The sequence below is a fragment of the Phocoena phocoena genome, chromosome 12 (genome assembly GCF_963924675.1).
Source record: "Phocoena phocoena chromosome 12, mPhoPho1.1, whole genome shotgun sequence".
Lineage (NCBI taxonomy): Eukaryota > Metazoa > Chordata > Mammalia > Artiodactyla > Phocoenidae > Phocoena > Phocoena phocoena.
Window position 1 is genome coordinate 12,139,649 of NC_089230.1, and position 26,255 is coordinate 12,165,903.

The 26,255-nt window shown below is 38.8% G+C and overlaps 1 protein-coding gene across 1 annotated transcript in view; it reads right to left on the reverse strand.

The window, feature by feature from the left end:
- SCAF8 (SR-related CTD associated factor 8) overlaps positions 1–26,255 on the reverse strand; it is a 90,291-nt gene that overhangs the window by 54,724 nt on the left and 9,312 nt on the right. The window contains exons 4-6 of the mRNA XM_065888611.1: positions 21,699–22,043; positions 21,274–21,361; positions 15,299–15,363 (exon numbers count right to left, since the gene is read on the reverse strand). Of these exons, the coding sequence (XP_065744683.1) occupies positions 15,299–15,363; positions 21,274–21,361; positions 21,699–22,043 (498 nt within the window). The remainder of the gene's footprint in view (positions 1–15,298; positions 15,364–21,273; positions 21,362–21,698; positions 22,044–26,255) is intronic.

The following is a 26,255-nucleotide window of genomic DNA, read 5'->3' on the forward strand; positions in this document are numbered from 1 at the left end:
GCCAATGCAGGGGACACAGGTTCGAGCCCTGGTCTGGGAAGATCCCACATGCCGCGGAGCAACTAGGCCCGTGAGCCACAACTACTGAGCCTGCACGTCTGGAGCTTGTACTCCACAACAAGGGAGGCCACGCCAGTGAGAGGCCCGCGCACCGCGATGAAGAGTGGCCCCCACTCGCCGCAACTAGAGAAAGCCCTCGCACAGAAATGAAGACCCAACACAGCCAAAATAAATAAATTAATTAATTAAAAAAGAAAAAGATCTTTTAAAAAAAAAAAAGAATTAAATTTAGGCCACAAGAACTTATTTTCATGGTCCTTTAATCCAACATCCAAATTTATACAACCCTCCCAAGTCCCTGGAAAAGGGGGGTTAAAAAATACTCTTAAAAAAGGTACATAAGAGTTACAGTCAGCCAAGATAGAGTAAGCAACTGTACCCTCTCTCGCTCTCACTGATTACAAGTAAACCCTACTGACTACATATAAAAAACAACTACCTGAGGATGCTGTAAAAGGGAACACCAAGCCACTGGAATCAAACTTGAATAATGACCAGTTACAGCGGGGCGGGGAGCTGTGTGTGGATGTTAAGGTAAAAAATTTCGCAGTGTTTTGTGTTCCTCTGTTATTTCCGGACTTTTATCCCAGAGCCGGCATTATTAAATGGTGCAGCCAATACCAGAATTAAAAATACAATACTAGGGGAAACCCCCTTCACCTAGCCAGAAGACTAGGTAAAAGGAATCGTCCACACTACCGGGGAAGCAGGGGTGAGGGAAAAAACAACTCCTCCCCCTTTTCTTCCCAGGCCCTGCTAAAGGTTAAAGGACAGCCGCTGTTGCCACCCCAGCACCAAAAACGCCAAGAGAAAAGCCATCTCCAGACAGGAAAAGGGCCCCTACTATCCAAAAATACCATTTTCTTCTCTCTCTTGCCACTTCACTCTGAAGGCTAAACCTGGAGAGAAACCTGACTTTTTGGCCAGAGAACAAGGAAAAGGATGCCCTGGGATCTGGAGAGAGTATGGGAACCCCAGAGAGAGATAGAGAGGAGCCCAACGTAAGTCCTGGGCTTGTCTTAAAATTGTGCCTGTGTGAAACAGACCCAAAGAAGCCCAGCAGAGGCTTTGAGAAATAATATCTATGTAAACCATTACCCAGTACCTAGACAAGTGAGTGGAACATATGCTGGGCACACCTAAACAGCAAAAGAAATGCTTTGAAAACTGAACTGACACTGGAACCACCCAAAAAGGCAAGACAGAACTTGCATCCTGAACCAAACCAAGTTGAATACCTGCTAAACAAAAATCAACATTATTCAGAGGATTTTAATAAAATACTACAATACAATATTGAAAATGTCTAGCATACAAGCCAAACTTACTTGACATACCAAAACACACACACACACACACACACACACACACACACACACACACACACACACACACTTACTCTCTCTCTCTCTCTCACTGTCCTGGAAAATCTGTCCACACTGATCAGGGAAAAAATAATCAACAGATGCCAACCCCAAAATGACACTGATGTTGGAATTACCAATCAAGGACTTTAAAGAAGTTATAATCATTCTGAATAAGGTAAAGGAGAAAACTCCCGAAATAAATGCAAAGATAGAAGTTTTCAGCACAGAATGAGAAACTACAAAAAAGAACCAAATGGAAATTTTAGAACTGAAAACTACAGTATCTGGAAGAAAAAGACAGTATGGCACTATATATAAGAGCTATAAAATTTCACCAGTGACTTTACACATTTTAAGAAGCAAAAGGCCATAATCATGATTATTTTTACATCAACATTTTATATGGCAGTTAAAAAAAAAAATGTCCAGGAAGAGAGATTTAGTAAGGTATACTAAGAGATAGAAACCTGATATACACATTATTAATGCAGAAATATGGGAATGTCTAATGTTACATGACAAATAGAAAATATTTGCAATAACTGCAACTTCATAAATATAAGAATTAAATGCAAAAACTTCCTTGCACATATTAGTTATTCAAATATAAGCTGATTTAACTTTGATAAATTAGCTTACTAGGTTCCAAAGATAATCAGGTAACCAAATACAGCTAAAAAATAAATCTATCCAGCTTCTTCATATCTAAATTCACCTGAATGCAACAGATCTATTGTGCTCAAAGGAGCAGAATGCCAAAGCCAGAGTTATGACATACATTTCTTTACTCCCATCCCCCCCAAACTTTACTTTTAACAATCTCTGCAACCCTGTATCTATAATCCTATGCCAGTATTCATGGAAATAAAGAACTATTTCAAAGGAGTGGAATGTCTCACTCTGAAATAATCTCAATATAACTTGTAATTGACGTACAACAATCACCCTTGTGTACTTACTTTCAAATTTACTTTGAGAGTTGATCATAAGCACTCACGCAATAATCTTACTGAGATCAATCAAGTTTTATTTTCAAGGTAAAACCAACTGAAAACAAAACAAAATCAACTAAAAACAAATAGAACAAAAAGAACTGGGAAATACAAAGCCAAACTGAACTGATTAACAGGTCAAAGCTAATGGTGACTTAAACCAACATCCACTGATTAGCTACTGTAGATATGCACAATATATTAAGCCCTTCAGGGGATAAAAGATAACATAAGGCCTTTCACCTCAACTATCTAACAATCTACTGAAGTGGAAGGGGAGGGTCATAGACACATCATTACTCTAACATAGCAGATTCTTCATATTCTGAGATTTACCACTGTCAGTTTTGACAATTCACTAACGATCCCAAAGGTCTCTAAAATGTAATCACAGGTAATTTTCTGGATACTAATCCGAAGTGTGTATATTAAAAAGCTGGTGTATGGGGAAACAACTTACTTAACCATTAGTGACTGAGCATCTTTTTCTTCCCACACGTTCCCATACGCATTTAACAAAGGAATAACATACCAAACTAGTATTTAAAAATGGGGGATCCATGAGGACCTTAAGACTTTGCCTCATGAAAACAAGAACACGGGGCATAATTTAGTGCCAAAATAAAAAAAGCTACTGGGGAAGGTATTCAGACAAATGAAATGTAATTAGAAACAATAAAAGGTTTAATAAGGAAAGTGGAAGTGAAATGGACTGAGTAGAAAAAGAGAGCATTCCTGTCACAGCTGTGATTCTGCTTCTACACTATTTACATATATAGCATACTCATCAATAAATCTCTTGACAAGCAGTAATTTTCACAAAGGATTGGAGAAGTGGCTATTTCCTAATGGGAATGCATTAATATCTCAACAGACTGCTGTGCTTTCCTACTGGAGTATCACTAAGTACCAAAAGCAAGACACAAAGGTGGGAATACATAGTGTATAGCTTTGCATACAGTAAATCGTCCTATTTCATAGCATTTTCAAATATGCAATGCTTATGACAAACATATTGATAATATTTATTTATAAATATTTATAAACATTTATAAAATAGTCTTATAAAAAGCATTAAATCCACAGTTAAGAAATCTGCACAGGGCTTCCCTAGTGGCACAGTGGTTGAGAGTCTGCCTGCTGATGCAGGGGACACGGGTTCATGCCCCGGTCCGGGAAGATCCCACATACTGCGGAGCAGCTGGGCCTGTGAGCCATGGCCGCTGAGCCTGCAGGTCCAGAGCCTGTGCTCCGCAGCGGGAGAGGCCACAACAGTGAGAGGCCCGCGTACCGCAAAAAAAAAAAAAAGAGATCTGCACAGTTAAAGGTAAAGGAATCTTAATGGTTTTTCAAAATACAAAATGATTCAAACAGAACAGTTGTTCAAAGAGATTAACCTAGTAAAAATTAATCTAGTAATCTTAAAAAATGTAGTTCTACGGTATGAACAAGAGAGAACAGAGAATAATAAATTAAAAGTCAATTAAAAACTGACTATAACAAATCAAGTGGGGAGTTAGGAAAATATGGACCAAAGTACTCGTACTAAGAATAAAAGGGGAGGGAGACGCAAGAGGGAAGAGATATGGGAACATATGTATATGTATAACTGATTCACTTTGTTATAAAGCAGAAACTAACACACCATTGTAAAGCAATTATACCCCAATAAAGATGTTTAAAAAAAATGAAATATATTTTGGAAGTGACATGCAAAAAAAATAAATAAATAAATAAAAATAAAAGGGAAGGGAAGGATGAAAAGCATATTTTTAAAAATAATTCATTGGATTTCATGACTGAAAAGATACAAATAAAAGAGAGACACTTATGAAAATTCCAAGTTTTCAGGTCTGTGTGTTTGGGAACACACTTTTACTACCGACCTAAAGAGGAAGTGTTTGGGAACACACTTTTACTACCGACATAAAGAGGAAGTCTAAAAGTAAGTTTGTAGAAGAAAGACAAATTTAGATTGGAGTGATAACAATGTCATTTTATGTACACATAATACCTAGAAGATATGGGACTGAATCCCGGAAGAGAAAAGCAAAATTACAGTCTTTCCTGAAGAGCTAGGAGTTGAAGAGATGAAGAATAAAATACTGAAGACTAAATATCAGAGAGATAATAAGTAGACCAAAAGACTAGCAGGCCTTACAGTAAAATCATTTCAGAAATATAAGCAACAAATGCAAAAACTAAAAAAAAGAGATAGGCAATAGCATAATAAAGAAGAAAGATAAAAATAAATATTACGGGCTTCCCTGGTGGCACAGTGGTTAAGAATCCACCTGCCAATGCAGGGGACATGGATTCGAGCCCTCGTCCACGAAGATCTCACACATCACAGAGCAACTAAGCCTGTGCACCACAACTACTGAGCCTGCACTCTAGAGCCTGCTCGCCACAACTACTGAGCCCGTGTGCCACAACTACTGAAGCCTGTGTGCCTAGAGCCCGTGCTCTGCAGCAAGAGAAGCCACTGCAATGAGAAGCCTGTGCACTGCAACGAAGAGTAGCCCCCGCTCGCCTCAACTAGAGAAAGCCCACGCGCAGCAATGAAGACCCAATGAAGCCAAAAATAAATAAATAAATGTATATATATATATAAAATCTTTAAAAATAAATATTACTTTTCATCTGTATGGCACTGTCAACTATTAAGCACTATCATATTATACATGCTATATCACTTTTACCTTCAGAATGGCCCAGTAAGATTAGTATTTATTATTCTCATTTTACAGATATATAAACTTAGGGTAAACGACCTAACTAAATTCAAACTGGTATTAAGCTACAGAGCCATGTCTCAAACCCAGTTCTTCTGGCTACCCCAACACTCAGTTTCCAAAAACAAAGCAAAGTCCTCCAAGTAGCATCCAACTAAACATATACAACTGAGTCACTGAGTAAGATGGTAGATGACCGTGGAGACAACCATGTAATAGCATCAACCTAACCAATAATAATAACCAAGAAGGTTTGAAGACAACAGATTATGAAGCTTATATGCCTACTGATCAAGTTTTAAGAGTCTTCCAACCCTTAACAAGGAAGCTCACTTTCTCTAAAGGATTTAAATCAAATAACATTAAAACAGAACAACTCCATCTTTCTCCCCAAAGCTAAGACACATAATATTTTGGGTTTGAGGGAAATATTACAAAACTGGTATGGTAATAGATGCTGAATGAAAAATTCCAAACGCTGAAAACTCTCATTCGCTACAGCCTATCGACCTACTTCTCTCTTAAGAAACAACCACTGCTAAAAGGCTGGTAGGCTAGTTTTCAGAATTTTCTACATACATCTATATGTGTGTTTGTATATATAAACATAAATGTGTACACATATTTATATATGTGACATACATACTTTAAATACAATCTGGTGCAAAATTATACTCGTAGTAACAATTTAAAATTGATTATCTTAAAAGCCTTGCTGGATTAATAGAACATTGAAATTCTTATAAATGATGACCAAAAATAATACTGGTCCAAAATACATCATGGTCTGTATTTTGTTACTGTCTGATATTCAAAAGTTTTGTTCAACTTAAAAATATTTCTCCAAGTTGGAAAATATGTTGAATATAATACAGCACTTTCTTTATAGCTCCTACTCTCCAAAACTTTTATCCATTATTAAAATGTTACAATATGAAAATACTTTCCAGGGCAAAAGAGACATCCACAATGACAGTAAATGTTCCCAGTAGCAGCTTTAAAAAAAAAACTACTTTTCAGTTTTCTCTAGAAACTAAGAATATTAGAACTAGTATTCTTTAGCTTTCCAAGTACTTTATAAAATTATTTTACAATTTTATATATTAAACCACCTTCTCTGAATATTTAAAATTTTATATACACCAACTTTTTTGAATATTTCAAACCAGCCAATATTTTAAATATTTAAACCAATTCTGAGAGGTAGTCAGGGAAGGTATCACTATCCCTATTTTTAAAATGAGTAAACTGAAGCTAAGAAAAATTAATTAGAAAACTTATTCATTAGGGCTAATATTTAAGAGATCCTAAAATTTATCTTGTCTAATCATATTTTATAAATGGTAAAACAACCACCTCCTTCCTTGCCAACTGTAATCTATCACATCTTACTTTGAAAGCAACCACATTAATTTTGTAGCATTGTTGTGCCTTAAAATACCTGTACCAGGAGCTTTCTAAACAGTAGTCTATGAAAATTTAAAGAAAGCAGTTACAGAGTAGGCACCATTATTAAAATGAAAATTAGAAACATGCTAATGATGCAGGCTTACAGAGTAACTGTATCCCTCTTCTACGAAGAAGGTACAAGATAAGTAAAAAAGGCTTTTTTTACTCTTCTGCAGAGGGCTGGGTTGCTAGAAAACTGCTGGCTACGTGGGTGTTATTGTACAATACCTCTTTGCCAAGGAATGCGTGTTTTCCTATGGCACCCTATTTTATGAGCAGGGAAGCAGCAGCCTTAGTAGTTTGTTCCTCATTCTGGTCCAGGGTTAGCATAAAGTGATATTAATTTACTAAGAATCACCAATTCCCACTCCTCTTCCACCTACAACACACATGAACACTACCAAAATCTCACTCAAAAAATTATACTGAAAAAGTGAAAACAATGAACTGAGATGCAGAGAACAGAAATTTCTTCTAATTTGGCTGCTAACTATATGCCTCTCATAAACTGTGATTCTTAACAAGTTTCATCACCTTTGGGTCCTGATTCTTCATCTGTCTATTAAATGATATACTATCACAAGTGTTTCAGGTCTAAAATTTGTAATTTCTGGAAATCAAGTTTAAGCATTAACAAGGAAGTAAACAAGAAACCCAATCATAGAACCTGTAACTACAAATGCTTACCATGAGTGTAATGGTCTTTAGCTACCCCATTCTAAAATCAAAGAGAACAGAAATGATTCTCCATGAGAGAAAGCAAAATGTATAAATATAAACATGTACATATATAAAAATAAGTCTTCAGTTTAAATTTTCCCAGGAATCCAAACAACCACCTTTCTTTGATTTCAGTTCTTTCCTATGTTTTTTGTAACATTAAAATAAAAAGATGTGAATTTTACCTCCTCTTAATTTTAGAGGTACTAAATAACTGATAAGTAATCTATTAACAGTGAAATGGCCAAAATGAGAACAAGAGAAAGAATAATTCATTTGTCAATCCTCTTCATTACAAACCGTATTAGCTGGAATTTCTCAAATAAATATGGGTTCTATTTCTAATAATACAGTATTTAAATTCACCACAATTCCATGTTCACAGTAAACTGGTTATTGCAGACAGAGTTATGATAAAAAAACCACGTGACCAAGAGGAGCTAAGAAAACACTCAATGATACAAGTCGGCTCAATGTTACGGAATTCTAATAAAGTTTCATTAAACAAAATTTAAATCTTTAATTTTATTCATAGACCATGCAATTTACTACTTAACTTTTAATTGCATATAAGAACATCTGGTTGTATAAACAGAATTTAAAATCAGGCAAATTCCAAGCAGAGCTGCTTTAAAATGTCCTTACATTCACAAATACAATATGACAGAAAGGGTCAATCCTTATCTAAAAAAACAAAGAAAAAAAAAAAACTGAGTAAGATAAAAGATTCTAAAAGATTTTGCCCCAAGACTTTTTCTCTTCTTTTTCTACATCATCTCCCCCTAATCTCCATCTCTAGCCTATTCTCTAAGTGCTCGACCTATATCCAGCTGGTCATCTCCACCTTGATGTCCCATAGACACCAAATCTTCACGATGCTCAAAACTACAACTGTATTCAACAAACTAGTTACACTGTCTTTGGGTGGTTGAGATATGGGTGATTTCAATCCTCCTTCCATACTCTTTTATTCTAGGTGGGAAAAATGATCCCTCATCCAACCCATCAAATTATCTTCCTCCTCTAGTGTTTTGCTCCTCCTGATTTGCCCTATTCATGGTTGGTACCATATCATTTTATCTACATCGTCACTCAGCCAAAGCCCTGTGGCACCACCCTCTTCCTTATATCCAGCTCCCTATTATTACTAAATTTATTTTGCATTCATCTAGTCATCTCTTCCCCATTATTACTGTAGTTGGGCTCATCTTCTCTATAGTAATTTAAACTTCCTTCCCTCAATCTCACCCCTCATTGACCTGCCCTGTTCTGCAAAGATATTAATCATCATTCTAAAATACAAATTTAAAACTTGTGCTTTTATTAAAAACCCTTCAGAATCTCCATTCCCTTCTGATTAAAAATGAGGTCTTGTGCATAGTACACAAAGACCCTTCATCAGAAGACCCTTGCCTAACCCTCCAGCAGTCCTCCCAACCACCTCCCCTACCCAAAGCTGCCATTTCCTTGAAAATGATCTCTAGCCTTTGCCTTACACAATGTCTCCTCCATCATACTGTGTACAACATGATATACACAGAAGAGTATACACATACTGTTTATAAACTGTCTACACCACTACTCTGTATCATAGTATTCATGTCACGTTACCTTCTTACCCTTTGTGGTAGTCCATTCCCAACCCCACCCCTATTAAAATATGAGCTGTCTGAGAAAAAGGACACAGGTATCTGATTAACCTGGTAACCACTCTGCAGAATACAATGCCTGATAGATGGCAAATACACATAAATAACAAGGCTCAAAGGACCAGCCACTACTTTCCAGCATTCCTTCCAACCACTAGTTGCTATTACACTAGAACCTTTGCGGGTTATTATTGCATTCTAGCAATTTGAAAACTGTAATATAGTTAAAATAGAATGAAACAATTGTCTGACAATCTTGAGGGACTAGCAAAATAAAGGAAACACTCACACAATTATTTGGAACCACTCTCTGTTAACAGCTCTAAGATGCCTGAGATACCTAATCCTTTGATTTTGCAAATGAATCAAAGTACTGACTGGGAAATTTTGTACTAGGAATGATGTGGCAGCCTCTGGCCTACTCCTTTGGGATATCAATCCTCTTCAGCTAAGTTGGTCACAACCCTTGTTCTTGTAATTGCCACCAAAGCAGAGAGAGGCCTCTAAAAGAGGTTCTGAGTTCTCTGACAAAATGGGAACAAGAATTTGGAAAATTCTGCCCAATAAGAGGAACTGCTATAAAAATAAAAACCACTTTTCTTGGTGTAGAAAAAACAAAGCCAAACATGTTAATAATCCTTACAAAAGCAGTCACTCGTATTTCAATAAAGCATTGGGGGGGGGGCACTAACTGGTTTATTAAATGCTTACAGAAAAACTACCCAAAGCTATAAGTCATTTCAGCAACTAACATACAACATGGTAAAAGCTCATTTTGATGATTTTTATTCAAAGGTGTTGGTATTTAGCCAGGCAAAAGATAGATAACCTGCACATAGTTTTTAAGCTTTTATTAGATAAATGCATATTAGCATTATCAGGAGACTTTCTCCCTATTTCAAGAAAACTACACAGGCAACTACTTTCACAGTGGTCCTTAACTTTGGGCAATACTTTAAAAAACATTCTCGGACTTCCCTGGTGGCGCAGTGGTTAAGAATCCGCCTGCCGACGCAGGGAACACAGGTTCGATTCCTGGTCCAGGAAGATTCCACATGTCGCAGAGCAACTAAGCCCGTGCGACAGAACTACTGAAGCCCGCACGCCTAGAGCCCATGCTCTGCAACGAGAAGCCACCGCAAACGAGAAGCCTGCGCATCGCAATCAACAAAGAGTAGTCCCCGCTCGCCACAACTAGAGAAAGCCCAAGCACAGCAACAAAGAACCAACGCAGCCAAAAATAATTAATAAACAAATAAATTAATTAAAAATTTTTTTCATTCATTCATTAAAGCAGTAAAGGAAGATTAGCTGATTTACTGTTATGTACACTGTTGAACAGCTTTTTAAGGCTCTGTAATACATGTGTACTCATCACTAAATTAGGTCTGGCTTCTGTGCACAGCCCAATAAATGAGGTTTCTCTTCTCTTCCTTTAGTGAGTTAGTGTAGCTACACAATGAAAGCATCATGACTGGGAGACAGGAAGAAATGAACAACGCTTTTAAAAGTTTGCTCCCTTTGCTGCATTTTTTATCAAGTTTTCAAGAAAGACTGCTCGCTCTGCAATTAATACGAAAAAAACTTTTAGTCCATCAGAAGTCACTAAATGTGGAAAAACAAGAAATGTTCATTTCCAGTACACACCCACACAAAAAAACTGAATGTAAACTCCAAGAGGACAGAGGTATTTTTTGTGTGCATGTTTTGTACACTTACATCTCTAGAGCCTAGAATAGTGTCTGCACATCTGCACATGGTGGTAGGTGCTCAAAAAACATGTTGAATAAATATTTTCACTAAGGGAGCTTTTAAAGTTATTTTGTTTCTGTTTTTGATGTTAAAAAGGCTTATAAAGCCTATAAAAGAATATATCTTTCTGCTCAATTATAATTCTGATTTGCAAGTAGCATGCTATTAACCAAGTTCTTAGGTTTCAGAGTGCAGTAAGGCCATAAGTGTATGGCCCATGGCCTATTTTTGTAGGCCCTTAAGCCAAGAATGGTCTTACATTTTAAAAGAACTGTGAGAAACCAACAAGATTATGCAAAAGAGACATAAGCGGCCCACAAAACCTAATATTTACCATCTGGCCCTCTACAGAAACCGTGAATGGAGATTCCATTCAAAAGAGAATGAAAGTTTTTTGAATATGTACTTTCACCTATGAATTGAATCTCTGCTACTAGAAACATATTTTTCACCTAAGACCTTCGCCATATCTAAACCTCTAAATTTTGGTTTATTTGATTTGAAGAATACTAAGGAAATGGTTTTTTGTTTCATTTCTCTTTTTTTTCACCAGAGCATAAGTGGTTATAATGCTGAGACTAATAAGAAGTAAAGGAGGATTAAAGTTAATTTATGTTTAATATTTTACATACTAAAACATCACAAAAACGAACAGAGGAAAAAACAAAGGAATATAAACAGAGAAAAAAAAAAGCCAAATTATATTTCAAAAGAATAGCAAGACTACATTAAGGGAGAAAAAACTAACAAAGCAATCTTTGAACACTGCATTTTGACTATATATCCTCAGGCTAAAAAAGATGAACTATAAACAAATACTAAATTCTAGTTAATAGGTTTGTTTTCAGACCTATGGTTTAGAATTCTGCAACTACTTTCTGCATATTTTAGGATTGATAAAACAGTAAGTAAATATATTGTGGATAATGGGAACTAGTTTTCTCACTGCCAGAATGAACCCTACAGTGCTGGACTGTTATCGGAGATAGGATGAACTCATGGCTTTTTAGATAGGCAGATGGATAAACAACAAAAATTTGTGTGTGTGTGTGTGTATGTGTGTGTGTGTATATATATATATATATATATACACACACACATACACACACACACACACACATACATATAAGCATGTTCAGACATATACCCAATTTCTAGCTCAATCTGTTAACAGATAACCACCAGAAGAAACTAGGGTTCCTCAGAGAAATGGCTGATTCCAGAGCTGGGGTGGGAATATCTTATTATACAAGAAAGTAAGTACTCAAAAAATGATAAGCACATGCCAAAATGACACAGGTGCCAGCCTGAAGGAGCCCTGGCATCAAAACACCCCAATGAATAAGAAAAGAATCCTTGAGTTCATACCGATATGCATAAATGGGGAGAAGGAAAAGCTCTTACGCACTGCCAATAATAAACAAACAATAGACTTAGAAAATCTGACAACCATCTTAGTCCTGATTCAGGCAAGAACTAACTGGATGCTAAAAAAAGAAGAGCGAAGTTTGATGTTAGGACTCCGTGCTTCCACTGCAGGGGGCACAGGTTCGATCCCTGGTTGGGGAATTAAGACTCTGCAAGCCGCATGGAGTGGCCAAAAATAAATTAATTAATTTTTATAAAAGATATCTGCCACAAGGGAAAAACAGTAATTTTACAATGGAGAAACCTTGCAGAAAAAAGTTAACCTCCTACTAATGGGATAAATAGACATCATGTGCTTCCTGAGGACAAAATATTACTTCTGGATTATTCCTGCTAAAGAAGCATAACCTTAAACTAATCATAAAGCAACAGCAGACAAATCCATATTGAGGGAATTCTAAAAATAACTGGCCTAGTCTCATCAATCATCAAAGGTCACAAAAGACAAAGTAATAACCAACTGCTCCAGATTAAAGGACACTAGACAGACATGACAAGTGAATGCAAGGTGTGATGCAGGATTTAGATTTACTCTTTTTATTCAGGACATTACTGGTACAGACAGTGAAATCTGAAGGTCTGCAGACAACTGCATTATACCAATATTAATTTCCTGATTTTGATAACTGTACTATGGTTACATAAGAGAATGTCCTTGTTTTCAGAAAAGACAGTTATATTTAGAAGTAAAAGGCATTAATTGCAATTTACTCCTCAAATGTTCAGAAAAAAAGTTTACATGTGTCGTTCATGTGTATGTCGAGAGAGAAAGAATAAGAAAGCAAATATGATTAAATTAACTAGATAGAGGAATCAGGATGAAGTGTACATAAAAATTATCACTCTTTCAACTTTTCTGTAAACCTGAAGTCGTAAAAATAAAGTATAAAAAGTGGGGAAAATAGTTAATTTATATTTGGACATTATACCAGCAAAAAAAATTGTGAAAAATCGAGTGATTTCTCCTCTACATCTCAACCAGGAGTTGAGAGCCGGCCCTTCTAGTCTCAGCTCTAACACAAAGCTGCTTTTCCTCGGTAAAATCACAATGGTAGGCCTCAGTTCCATTGTTTGTAAAATGAAGATAGCACCTATCCTACTTTTCTCACAAATTAACCCTAAAGATCCACAGAAACATAATAATAGTTGGGGAAAAGAGGTGCATAAAACACTGTATATTATAAAGTGGCTCACTTTTAACAATGTTTGGTAAATAAAAAGTACTTCAAAATTACACAAGCCAGACATTTTTTCACCATAGCAAGCGGCTGTTTTAGAAACTAGACATTTGCTATGTGTTTTGGTTTGCAAAAAATTTAACTTATTCAACATTCTTCTTACCATTTCAATAAATTCAAATACCTGTATCATTTTTTTTAACCATAAAACTTTACAGTATCAAAAACATTACTAAAGAAAATCATTAACCAGGACTCTGTCAACCTTTTTAAAAAAATTAAGATACAGCTGACATACAACTTGTATTAGTTTCAGGGCTACTGGTCAATCTTTTAGATACCGTGACCCAGATTAAAAAGATTATATCATTACCCAAGTTCCCAAGATCATAAAATACGTGATCCAAACTTTTCATCCTTCACTCACAAGCCCCAAGGAATTAAATCAAATTCAGAAAATTAGTGTTTATAGAAGAGAGAAAAAGAGACACCAAATTTTTTTCATGCACTCAAATCAAGGGAAAGTTTGTTTCAAAAATAAAAATATTCCTTAATTTATCCTTCCAAACTCATAAGGGTTTGGTCACCACTTAAAAGTATTTTTTAATTGTTTACACATGGAGACTAATTAATATCTCACTCACAAAAGAAAACATCCTTAAAACTGTGTTCTCTAAAACAGTTATGATTCCAAAATGCCAAATGGAGATTTAATACGACAATTTAGTTTAAAATAAATAGGGTAGCTTGTCTTATTTCCCCATTGTTGAAAATATAATATCACATTCTTGTTTAAGAAGTCTACTTGCTCCATCTCACGCAGTTCCTGGCAAAGAAGCAAGCCCAGAGTCAGTAACGCCTGCCCAGCCTCACTAGCTCTGCAGCAAGGTCATTGCACACAAAGCTGATGAGGTGAAAGAAAAAGGATTACAAGAACATAAGCTCAAAGAGGGTATGCTTTTCACTTGTCTTGTTTACAACTGTATCCCAGCAGACAGAAAAATGGCTGGTGTATGGTAAGCATTCATTAAGTACTGGTTAAATGAATAAACGAATGAAATCCTAAGTCTTTATAAAGTATACCAGTCAGTCTTTATAAAGTATACTAAGTTGCAGAATTATTTTAAAAACAAATTTGGCATACATTAAATTAATAGCCACAAATGTCTTTTAAAAACATGAACAAATAATCTATATTCCCCATTCTGACTAAATAGAGTAGTGTCAAAGTTCCTAACGTATTTCCTGACCTACAGTAGATACCATAACATATTTACATACCCTTCCTTGACTTTAAAATATGGTGTATCAGAAACTGGCAAAGCAGAATTACAAAGACGAAATAAATGCATAAAATCAGAATCAGAAAGATCAAATGCATCGTGTTTACCATCAACCTTAAGATAGAACTAACTCAGACAAGGAATCAGAAGCTACAGAAACATTTCTCACCAGCATTTATTTCTCATAATAGTACCGCTAACAAAATCTGCTCCTCTATAATTAGAAAATCAAAAATTTGACTTAGTCTTGTTTTTCCATTACTACACAACATCTGTCAATCATCTGTTGTCATCTTATAGTTTGAAGAACTTCCTCAAAATATAAGATGTATTTTACTTCCTACCACCAAATTCAGAGATTTGCAATTTACTCATATTATATACATAAGTAATATTTCTTATACAAAAAACTATACGGAGCAGAATGCAAGTAAATGCACAAGAGTTTAGATATGATTTATACTCACTACTAAGCACAGTAACTTTTTTTTCACTTAACCTATTTTTTGTGAAAAATTCAACTTATTCCCTACATGTTCTCTTTCAGATTACCAACGTACTCTAAGTGACAAACTTCATTCTGCTTCCCAAGTACTTCCCATATAATCAAGACATCATTTCACTACCAATTTAACCCTAAGTATTTTCCAAAGGGCCTGCCTTATGTGGGTCATAATCATCTTACTATGCTTCTTGTGTCCATGCTGCTGGAAAAGCAGTCTGTACAAGCAGGAGTAGAGAGGCACAATCCTGAGAGAGAGGAGTAGAGAAAGATGTTGAGAAAACAAAACCAGATAAAATGAGCTCACTTAAGAGCTCAGGAGCTCAGCCACTGTTCAAGGTCAAGATTGATTACATTCTCTCAAACCATTATGAGTTAATTGTTGTCCAATAACAGGAAAACTGGCCCAGAAGAAATACCTAAAATTCCATGTACAAGCAGCAATACCAGCACTAATTCTAAGCCAACTATACTTCTAAAAAATGGAGCAAGTGATCATAAAATATGACTATTTAGAAGACTGGGGAATACAGATGTCCCCTAAATGCCAATCAAAATTACTGTAACAAACTCAATGCTAGCCTAAAGTAGAACAGCTGAACTATATATATCTTATGAATTTCAATGTTGCCAAAAAATTTTTATATTTAATCCTGAATGACTGAAACACTCTCATAGAGTCCCCAAAATCATTAGTATCAGTCTCAATTATCCTTGTATTCTAAATTTTTTAAATTAGTTAAAAACACAACTTTTACCATATGTTGTTTTAAAATGAAAAACAAAGCAAAAAGGATTTGAAATAGCATAATTACACAATATAAAACTTAGGAGGGATTAAATCTAACTGAAACTTTCAATGGAACAGTCCCCTTCCCACTATTCCCTCTTAGTAAGAAATGAAAACCATAAACAAATCAGTTTTGATTTTAAATTTCCCATCTGAACTCCTATACGCCTACAATGCCATAAAATGACCTTCAAAATAATGCTTATACATACTAAGTCCTCCAAAACATTAATTTCATATTTAGTCAAAGAATCTTCCAACTAATAGGGAACCTAAAAATCTCAAATCAATCATTTATTTCAAAAAAAAAAAAAAATCATTTATTTCACAGAGGAGAAAACCAAATGTCCAGAAATGTTAACTGCCTTGGTCCAGGCCATTCAGCTACCTACTATAACATCAAGCTATCCATTCAAGAAATCTTTATTTAGCATATACTATGTACTAAGGCACTATGCTATGTACCAAGGATATGAAGCAATAAAGATATGTGGTCACTGTCCTCATGGAATTTATAATATGGTGGGAAAGATTACTGCTAACTACTTAAAACTGTAGTTATCACTAGAAGGAAAAGCACAGAGTGTTTTAAGACAGTTTAACAGGGGACCTAAATCAGTGACTCTCAACCATGGTCGATTTTGCCCCTCAAGGGGCATTTGGTAGTATCTGGAGATATTCCTGGTTGTCACAATGGGGGAGCTAGTAGGTAGAGGCCAGGGTTGCTGCTAAACATCCTGTAATGCACAGGACAGCTCCTCACAACATATAATTATCCAGCCCAAAATATCAATAGGGCCAAGGCTGAGAAACCTTGATCTAAACCACTGGGGGCACAGAGGGGTTAGTGAAGGCTTCCTTCCTTTATAACACCAAGACTGCTATGTCTTTAAGGGATTTTCACAAGGTAGAAACAAAAAAGATAGACTAATTGTTACAATTAAAACTCCCACTGGGGCATCCCTGGTGGCGCAGTGGTTGAGAGTCCGCCTGCCAATGCAGGGGACACGGGTTCGCGCCCCGGTCCGGGAAGATCCCACATGCCGCGGAGCGGCTGGGCCCGTGAGCCATGGCCGCTGAGCCTGCGCATCTGGAGCCTGTGCTCCGCAAGGGGAGAGGCCACAACAGTGAGAGGCCCGCGTACCGCAAAAAAAAAAAAAAAAAAAAAAAAAAAAGACTAATTAAAACTCCCACTGGAAAATCAAAACAGGAGAGAGAGACTTCCCCCATACATGAAAAAGAAAAGAAAAAGGCAACGTTTTATAGCTACTTCACATAAATTCCCTTTCCTGAACCACAAGGGGAAAATATAAAAACAAATTTCACATGCTTTTATTATTCCTGTTACCTTTCCCACTGTTCTCTACCATGCCTACTACTAGATATTGGTGGAAAGACTGTATTAAAAGTCCTGTAGTTAACCAAATGAACACTCTGGATACAAACTTGGAAATGGAATAAAATGAAGATGGGATTTCACTATTGATATGAAAGACAAGGCACAGAAGAGGAAAATGTACTGGGTGTTAAAGTGACTCTGGAAAGGGCTACATCCTGAAACAAAGAGTAAGCTATCGGACTAACCAAAGGATCCTAAGAACAAAAGACACTAAGAATTTAGATATCCTTAAGATGAGTAAAGAATTTAAGAACCAAGGTAAATTCAAAATTTAAACTGCAATAATTTTCCTGATACGTGCATAACAGATTCTTATAATGCATAAGAGATTCTTATATTTTCCACATATTATTTTAAGAGTTCCTATATTACTAAAATGCCCTCTCCAATTAAGTTATAATTTTCTAAGGAAAGGGTCCTGTATTGCTATTCTCTTTTCCCTCTTTTCAAAAACAAAAACCCTACCACAATAACCTCCATACAGGAGGAGTCTTATGGACAGAGTACAAATATGCAGCTCACATAAAATTGCTGCATTCCAGTAATCAACTGTGGTCCTAACGTAATCCACAGATTTAAACAGATAAAGATGAGACCCTTTCCACTGAGGTGAGAACTCTAAACCATCATAACAAATAAATGCCACCATCTTTGAGCAGCAGTAACTACAATACCTTGTAATGATGATAATTCTTCTGGAATTAACCGCTCAGGTCAAGCACTGACCGTTAGGGAATCTTGTATTCCATCCTGGACAAATTTTCTTTCATCATTTCAGAACTGACATTAGTGGTCACGGGATAAACTTTTTTTTTTTTTTTTTGCGGTACGCGGGCCTCTCACCATTGTGGCCTCTCCCGCTGCGGAGCACAGGCTCCGGACACGCAAGCCCAGTGGCCACGGCTCACGGGCCCAGCCGCTCCGCGGCATGTGGGATCCTCCCGGACCGGGGCACGAACCCGCGTTCCCCGCATCAGCAGGCAGACTCTCAACCACTGCGCCACCAGGGAAGCCCACGGGATAAACTTTTATCACAAGGATGATGCTTAACTGGAAATTAAAGTTTTCCCACAAAACTAGCACAATGGGCACTTAAATATCAGTTCTTGAGCCTCAATCTCATTTAACTCATGATACGTACGAGGGATTTACCACGTAAAGGATCTTCTGACAGTGCATTTGAAAACGGGGTAGGGAGGCACAAAGCCCCTTTGAGAAAAGGGTTGGGCGGGGTGGAGGGAGGCGGGCAGGCAGACACGCCATCATGACTCGGACATATCCTGCAGAAGGCCCCACACGTTCAGACTGAGACTTAGCCACAATCTGCAGATTAAAAGCCTATCTTCTGAACTTTAAAATCTCTGGCACGTTCCTGCTTTCAAGCCAAAATCTGCTTGCTTGTCTTTTTTTTAATCTTGAAAAACCTGATAATTAGCAAGTTATAAAAGCTAAGCATTTCTTATTTTAAACATTATACATATAGCGCTAAATTGTGGTGCCTTATAAAGCAAATGGCACTTCTTGACAATTCAATGCTTCAAAGATACCTTTAAACTTGCCAGAGAAAGTTCTGTTGGGCTCAGCCCAAGGACAGATGCCTTTAAAAGCCAAATTCACTGCAAGTAAACATTCTAAAACATCCTTTTCTCCTAATCCTGTAACTCAGATTCCTTTTTTATTTTTGCACTTTGCAACACGTGATTTAATGGAAAAACGTCATTACTGAACTATTTCCCACTATATACTTCCTTGCAACAACAAATTTTTACTACATCAGCAAGTGTTATAGATATTCACAGAAACTATATTCAGAAATCAGAAAAAAACAGGATTATGTACTTTGAGTTTAAAGCAAAAAAAAAGTATATTCTTCTGAATCTCCTTCAAAATCTATTGCCCTTCCTCAATTCTATGACTGTTAACTGCTACAATTTTTAAGCCAACCCCATTTTCAAATATGGTGAATTCAGTGCGAGCGTTTATTAGTAAATAGGAAGTTAAAAGATGTTTTAAGGTCTCTGAAATACGTAAGGGGAAAAGAGAGAGTGCTACATAAAACTAAAATGGGAATACTACCACAAATCTCAAGTTCTTATGAAGATTAGCTGAGAGAAGAGCTGAAGCATAAAGCCAGCCATTTAAATGTTAGGCTCCTTACCCTTAACATCAATGCTAAAATGAAAAACCAATTGTTAACACCTGTAATCCACCAAGCTTTACAGTGACCAACCACAGTGTACTAACCACTTGTTTGTATCTACCACGTGGCAGGGAGGGCTGGGAATGGAGGAGGGTACATATTAGGAACCCCCAAGATAAATAGGAGAGGCACCCAACAAAAAGGCGTAGGGTAAACAAATAATTGCAAGGAAATAAGAGAAAGGATATTTTTTATAATTAAAAAAAAAACACTTTAACATTCTCTTAGTGCTATAGCACCACATGTAGCAAATAAAAAGGCTACAGACCTGTTGTTTTTACCCCCTGCAGAGCCATGAAACTATTAGCAATAAATTGGAACATACAGTATCCTTACTTTTTATTCCAGATTTTAAGGACAAGAGTATTGTGGGGTTGAACCAAATTTTATAATCTGACCTAAATTATCAGCTATAAATTCATAAAAAAATGGAAAAGATTCCCAAGTCTACTGCTCTAATTTGTATCAAGAAGCAGTAAAAAAAAAAAAAAGAAAGAAAATCCAGTATTGAAAAAGAAAATCCTTTCCAAATAAAATGCTTGCTTTCATGTAACTGTGTCACTGCTATCTAGTCTAATATGAAGAATTTAATTCACATATTATCTAACTTTTAGCCTCTTTGCTAAGTTTCCAAAACGTCAATTCTAGGGAGGAAGGGAGGGAGGGAGAAAAGAGGGATGGTGGGAGGGAGGAGGGAACGAGTTTTCTCCTTTTGGAAAACAAAATTGTAAAACAGCTTTTTAAAGTATTGCCCTGTTCAGAATATCACTATTATACTACTGAATGGAGTATTAACACTTTCACATGAAAAGTTCATAAAATTTATATAAATTTAGTTAACATCACATTAAAATATTGTTAAATAAGTCATACAGGTTAAGGATAACTCTGGTTGTGTAGATATGTACTTGTTAAATGTTCGTTTAATGTTAGCATTAAGGTCTATTCCTACCGGAGTTTTAAAAGATTTTAAAATATTTTATCAAAACTTGTCTCCCTTCAGACTAGTGAACTCAACTAAACAGTGAAAACTGGACACCTGCTTGTTAAAAATCTAGCCCTATATATGACACGTGAAGGAGCCCGTGGGAAATGCTTCTCCAGCATCTTCCCTCTGCATGCACAACTCACCCTACCTGTCTTTATGTCGGATGATGAGAACGGGGGGGAGTAAGAATAGGAGAAATTGCAGAATAATCTCGCCTCCCGATCAACCATGCCCTTAGCTTAAGTCCCTAGTTGGCAGGTTACCTAGCCAACAATATCTCAATTATAAACAAACACTACTTGCAAGGTGACCACAGGTTATCACCCCCGTAGGTGCTCTGCCTGCACTACCCCCGATCACGGCCTGCCTCATTAAGGACCCGGGAAAGGTCTGGGCGGTGATGCCCGGCCTCCAGTTAAAATCCCGCAGGCCCAGGAAAGAGATGGGCGGGCCAGGCATTGGCGGAACTGACCCGGAGAGACCTGCCGTAAGCCTCCGGGGGAGGGCCCAAGCGGGCCTTCCCTCCAGCCCCGCAGCCACTCAATACTCTGCTGGAGACACCGGAACCTCCCTCCGCTCCGGGGCGGCCCTCTTCCAGCCCTCCGCCCACGGAATCGGGGGAGGGGCACCGGGGCAGAGAAACACCCCTCCCCCACGGCCACAGCTAGGCCGCCACTCGCCCCACCCTGAAAAGCACTGCGGGCCAGTGCCCACCCTCCCGCAGTGGCCTCGTCCCGGGTTGGGGGGAGCATGGGTAGGAGGGGAGGCTAAAGTACAATACCAACCTCGCTATTGAAGGTTTTCACAGCCTCCATGTTGTCGGTGCGGAGGCTCGGAGCCCGGCGGCGGAAGAGGCGGCGGCCACTGCACTGGGTGGGGAGAGCGAGACGGGGGCGGCAACGCGGCTGCGAGGAGGGGGCGCCGGCGGGAGGCCGGGCCGCTGCGACCCCGGGCAGGAGGGGAAGGGCAAGCACCGGCGGGGCAAGGTTCCCTTAGGGGCAGCGAGGCCCCGGCATGGCCGCTAGGGCGGGCGGAGCGCCGGTCCGGGAAACAGAGGCGCTGCCGGGGCTGGTTGGCAGCGGGCGGGGGAGGGGATGGGCGCCTTCTCTTCTCCGCCCCGCTCGGTCTCGGGCTTCCACCCCCTAGCCCGGTCCCCTACACTCTCCACCCCCTTCTTCCTCTTCCTCCGACAGGCTCCTGTTTCACCTCCCCGCCGCTCGGGCCGTAGGAACCAGCAGCGCACGGCGAAGACGGAGGAGGAAGCGCTGGCAGCAGCGGCTGCGGAATCCAATATGGCGGACACGAGTCGGGCCGCGCAGCTCGGAGATCCGCGGCTCCTGCCAGCGCGCCCCCTGGCGACGGGACCGCGCAGGCCCGGGCCGCCGCGCGGAACCATCGAGCGCGCGCGGGCCAGAGCGTCGCCGCCAGGAGGCCCCGCTCATCTCGGCTCCCGGGGTCCCTGCCCCTCACCCGCACCCCACCTCCTCGCCGCTGCGGGAGCGAGTGCTGCTGCCTCTTGGAGCGCCCTTGGGGCCACTGCAAAGCATTGCTCTAAGAAAATCCCAAATGTCCCTCCGGCAAGTTTAGGCAATATACACGTTTCCGTTGTTTCCATGTGGCTTGGCCCCTTTACACGAGGTTTAGTTGCTTTTCAGAACTTTACTGGACGTTGGCCTAAAGGTTAACAGCCGGAAAAGCTCCTAGTCAGCCACTTATTTGGTAACGATGTGCCCAAGCATTTTAATAGCGTCGGGAGAAAACGTTAGAAGCAAAAGCTTTGGATCCGGGCGGGGGCAGGGGGACGAGGGAAGCACGCCTGCAGCGAGCAAGCAGCTCAGTGCAGGAAATGCACGCTGCATAAAATCCGGGGGGGACCGGCGTGGTCTAGACAATGAGTGCATTTGTCTGTACAGCGGGAAGCCGTGCCCAGAACGCACAAGATTTCCATAGGCGAAAGAACCCATCTTTTATGAAAGATGAATTATTCTAAAGGAATTTTGCCCTAGGTTTAGAGGAAGAGGGTGAATACCGTTTTCCTAGCTGAAATAGATGCTGCTAGCAAAACGCCTTCTCTCTCACTTCGTGCAATGTAAGATAACCGATACCAAATTCAAAGCGAGCATTTAAATTAAAAGTTAGGGGTGTATCACTGAACCCCGAACACCACTGTCGTCTTACTGGGAGTCATTTTTCAGCAATCACTTCTCCGAAGTTCACTCAAAGGAAAGGGGAAAGATGACGGCAGAATTTTTCTAGAGGATTGTTGGAATCAAGGTACTAATGTAAGAGCTGAGCCCAGAGCCGTGTGAAACTGGGGAAGGCAGGCGCCTCTTGACATTTTAGGGTCTGCTTTTTAGAGCCTACTTCATTGACAGCTTTAATACGGTGGCTGGCTACTTAGAAGGTAAAATGGATAACTTTTTCGTAAGAGCTTATATGTCCACTTTCAAAATCTCGAATGTGTCACAAAGTTCATAGGCCAAGCCATTACGATCTCTTGCCAACAACTGCAGTAGCCTCCTAACTAACTGGTCCCTGTCATTCATCCTCCAGACTCTAGCCAGAGGGGAATTTTTTAATACACAAATCAGATCAGGTCACTCACTTGTTTAAATCTTTTTAAGACTTTCCCACTGCACTTCAGATATTATCTTAACCTCTTATTATGGCCCGAAGGTCCTACCTATCTCAGCTCACACTACTTCCCCTGTCCTCTTTACTCTGGCCACAGTGGTCTCCTTTGTTCCTTGACAACACTGAGTGCTTTCCTACCTAGGACACGTGTGCCTCTGCCTTCTGGGGTGCTGTTGCTCTCGTTCTTTCCTCCTGCCAGAGGTTTCTTCTAATCAGTTCATCTACAGTAGCATGCTGTGACTTGCAGAAGTACCCACTCAGTTCTGCTCATGCCAGATTTTTACCACTCAACATTTGCTGCTCTGGCCTATGAGGGATTATTTATTCAGTCATTCATGAATGAATGTTGACCGAATTACTTAGGCCTGAGAGATTAAGATGCAATACAAGCTAAAGAATTATATTAAAAAAAAAGAATTACATCTATTGTTAACATATTACAGGACTTGATTTCATATAGCTTCCATAGCCAGAAGGATTGCAGAAGGCGTATTTTGACCAAGGGACGGAAAAGAAAAATGAAATAGGCAGAGGACAACCTAAGCACACTCTTTTAGTGAGAAGGAAGTAAAGCAAGAGGAAAAGTAGAGAAACGTTAGAGGAGGGTAAAGGGGAGTCTGGAGGCCCAGTGCAGAGTAAATGCAAAGTCTGTGCACAACTACACACACCTCTACGTTGTGAACATGTCAATGCCCATGTCTGTAGTTTATGTATGTATGTATATTAGGATTCTGATTCCCAGGTAACAAATCAATTCGAGCTAGCTTAAGCATTAAAGAATTCACCATTAGGATGCAGATTTTTCTCCAAAGTCAGGAATGCAGATGGGCCTAAGGAAGGCACCCAAACCAGAATTTAGAAAGCCTAAAGCAGCCTTATCTGCTTACCAGCTTGAGTTTTCCTTCTGTTGCTTTATCCACTCTCTGTTTTACTTAGTGGGATATGACTGTCACTCCTGGTTTTATAGTTCTAAACATCTAGAGGACCTGACTGATAGCCTCTCCTTCCCAGTTCCAAATTCCTTAAGAGGTAAGTAAGGAACTGGATTGACCCAGCTTGGATTAGGTGATCATCACCGAGAAACTTAAGACCAATAATTCATTTTCTGAAGAAGATTAATGTGGGAAATAGTGGGCAGGAATAGCCCAGCCACTGGAAGCAATATTCCCAATTGTGAATTATGAAACTCACATTCCAGAGTTTATGGCATTCTCTTCCAAGTGCAGTTATCATTGGCCTTTCCCCTAGGACTTAATCATTTTGGGAAGTAACTCATAGGCTCTAATTCAGCCGTAACCAAGTGGTCAGAGTCAAAAACAGTCTGAAGCAGCACTCGCCATAGAGCTTTCTGAGATGGTGGACATGTTCTATATCCGTGACGCCCAATTCAGTGGCGCTAGCTCCGTGTGACTATCATGCATGTGAAATATGGCATGCGCAACTGAGAAAATAAGTTTTTAATTTTATTTCACTCTAATTGGCTCAAGTTTAAATATATGCTAGTGGCCACCACACTGGAAAGCAGAAGTCTAGCTAGAGACGACTTAGTCCCATCCATAGGGCACGTCCTGGATAAGGGGAGTCATTGTGAGGTGGCAGTAAGCAAAAAACAATTATCAGCCATCAGAAGTAGCTGTATATGTATATGAGTTATTTTTAAACAAGGGCAAAAAACCTGGAGCACTATCTAAACCAGAACTAATTTCCATCCAATGAAAAAAATGAAAACTTGAGATTCCTCAGGAAACACTTCAGGAATGGTTTAGTAAATTAGGGCACAGAAACAAAATGGAATATTATATAGCCAATTAAAATGATTAGACTGTGGGAAACAATACAATGGTTCTTCAAAAATCAAATAGAATTAGCATATGATTCAGCTATTCCACCTCTGGATTCACCCAAAAGAAAGGAAAACAGGGACTTGAGCAGATATCTGTGTACCCATGTTCATAGTGGCACTTTCACAATAACTAAAAAGTGGCAGCAGGGCTTCCCTGGTGGCGCAGTGGTTGAGAGTCCGCCTGCCAATGCAGGGGACACGGGTTTGTGCCCCGGTCCGGGAGGATCCCACATGCCACGGAGCGGCTGGGCCTGTGAGCCATGGCTGCTGAGCCTGCGTGTCCGGAGCCTGTGCTCTGCAACGGGAGAGGCCACGACAGTGAGAGGCCCGAGTATCGCAAAAAAAAAAAGAAAAGTGGCAGCAACCCAAGTGTCCATTGACAGATAAATGGACAAACAAAACAGAATGGGGTATACGCATACAATGGAATATTTTTCAGCCTTAAAATGGAAGGAAATTCTGACATCTGCTACAACATGGACGAAACTTGAAGATATTATACTACGTGAAATAAGCCAGTCACAAAAAGACAAATATTGTGTGATTCCACTTATATGGGGGACCTAGAATAGTCAAGTTCATAAAGACAGAAAGTAGAATGGGGGTTGCCAGGGGAGAGTGGAAATGGAGAGTTAGTGTTTAATGGGCATAGAGTTCATTTTGGGAAGATGAAAAAGTTCTGGAAATGAATGGGGATGATGGCTGCACAAGAGTATGAAAGTACTTAGTGTCACAGAGCTGTACACTTAAAAATAGTTAAATGGTAAATATTATGTTATCTTCGCTTAATCACAGTTTAAAAATATTTTTAATGGTTAGAATAAGACTAGAAATACAGGAAAGGGAAAATGCATGTTAGCCTATTAAATACAAAAAAACAAACTTAATGTATTGATATTTTAGTTTTAAGAGTATATATGCAAAGATTGAAAAATGATATAAAAAATAAAGATAATTCTATTAGGGTGCTGGGATTGCAAGGGTTTTTAAAAAACATTTTTTGCCCCATTTCAATAATTTGGTAATTTTGTATCTTATTATTTTATTTTATTTTATTCTTTTTGACCCCACCATGTGGCTTGTGGGATCTTAGTTCCCCAACCAGGGATTGAACCCAGGCCCATGGCAGTGAAAGCACCAAGTCATAACCACTGGAGCGCCAGGGGATTCCCAATCTTATTATTTTAAATGAGCACAGTATAACTCACCAAACTTGATAGTGAAACCAGGTATGTTTCCTGAGAGAATCATAAGATGTTAAAGGTACAAAGTAAATATTTTACTTC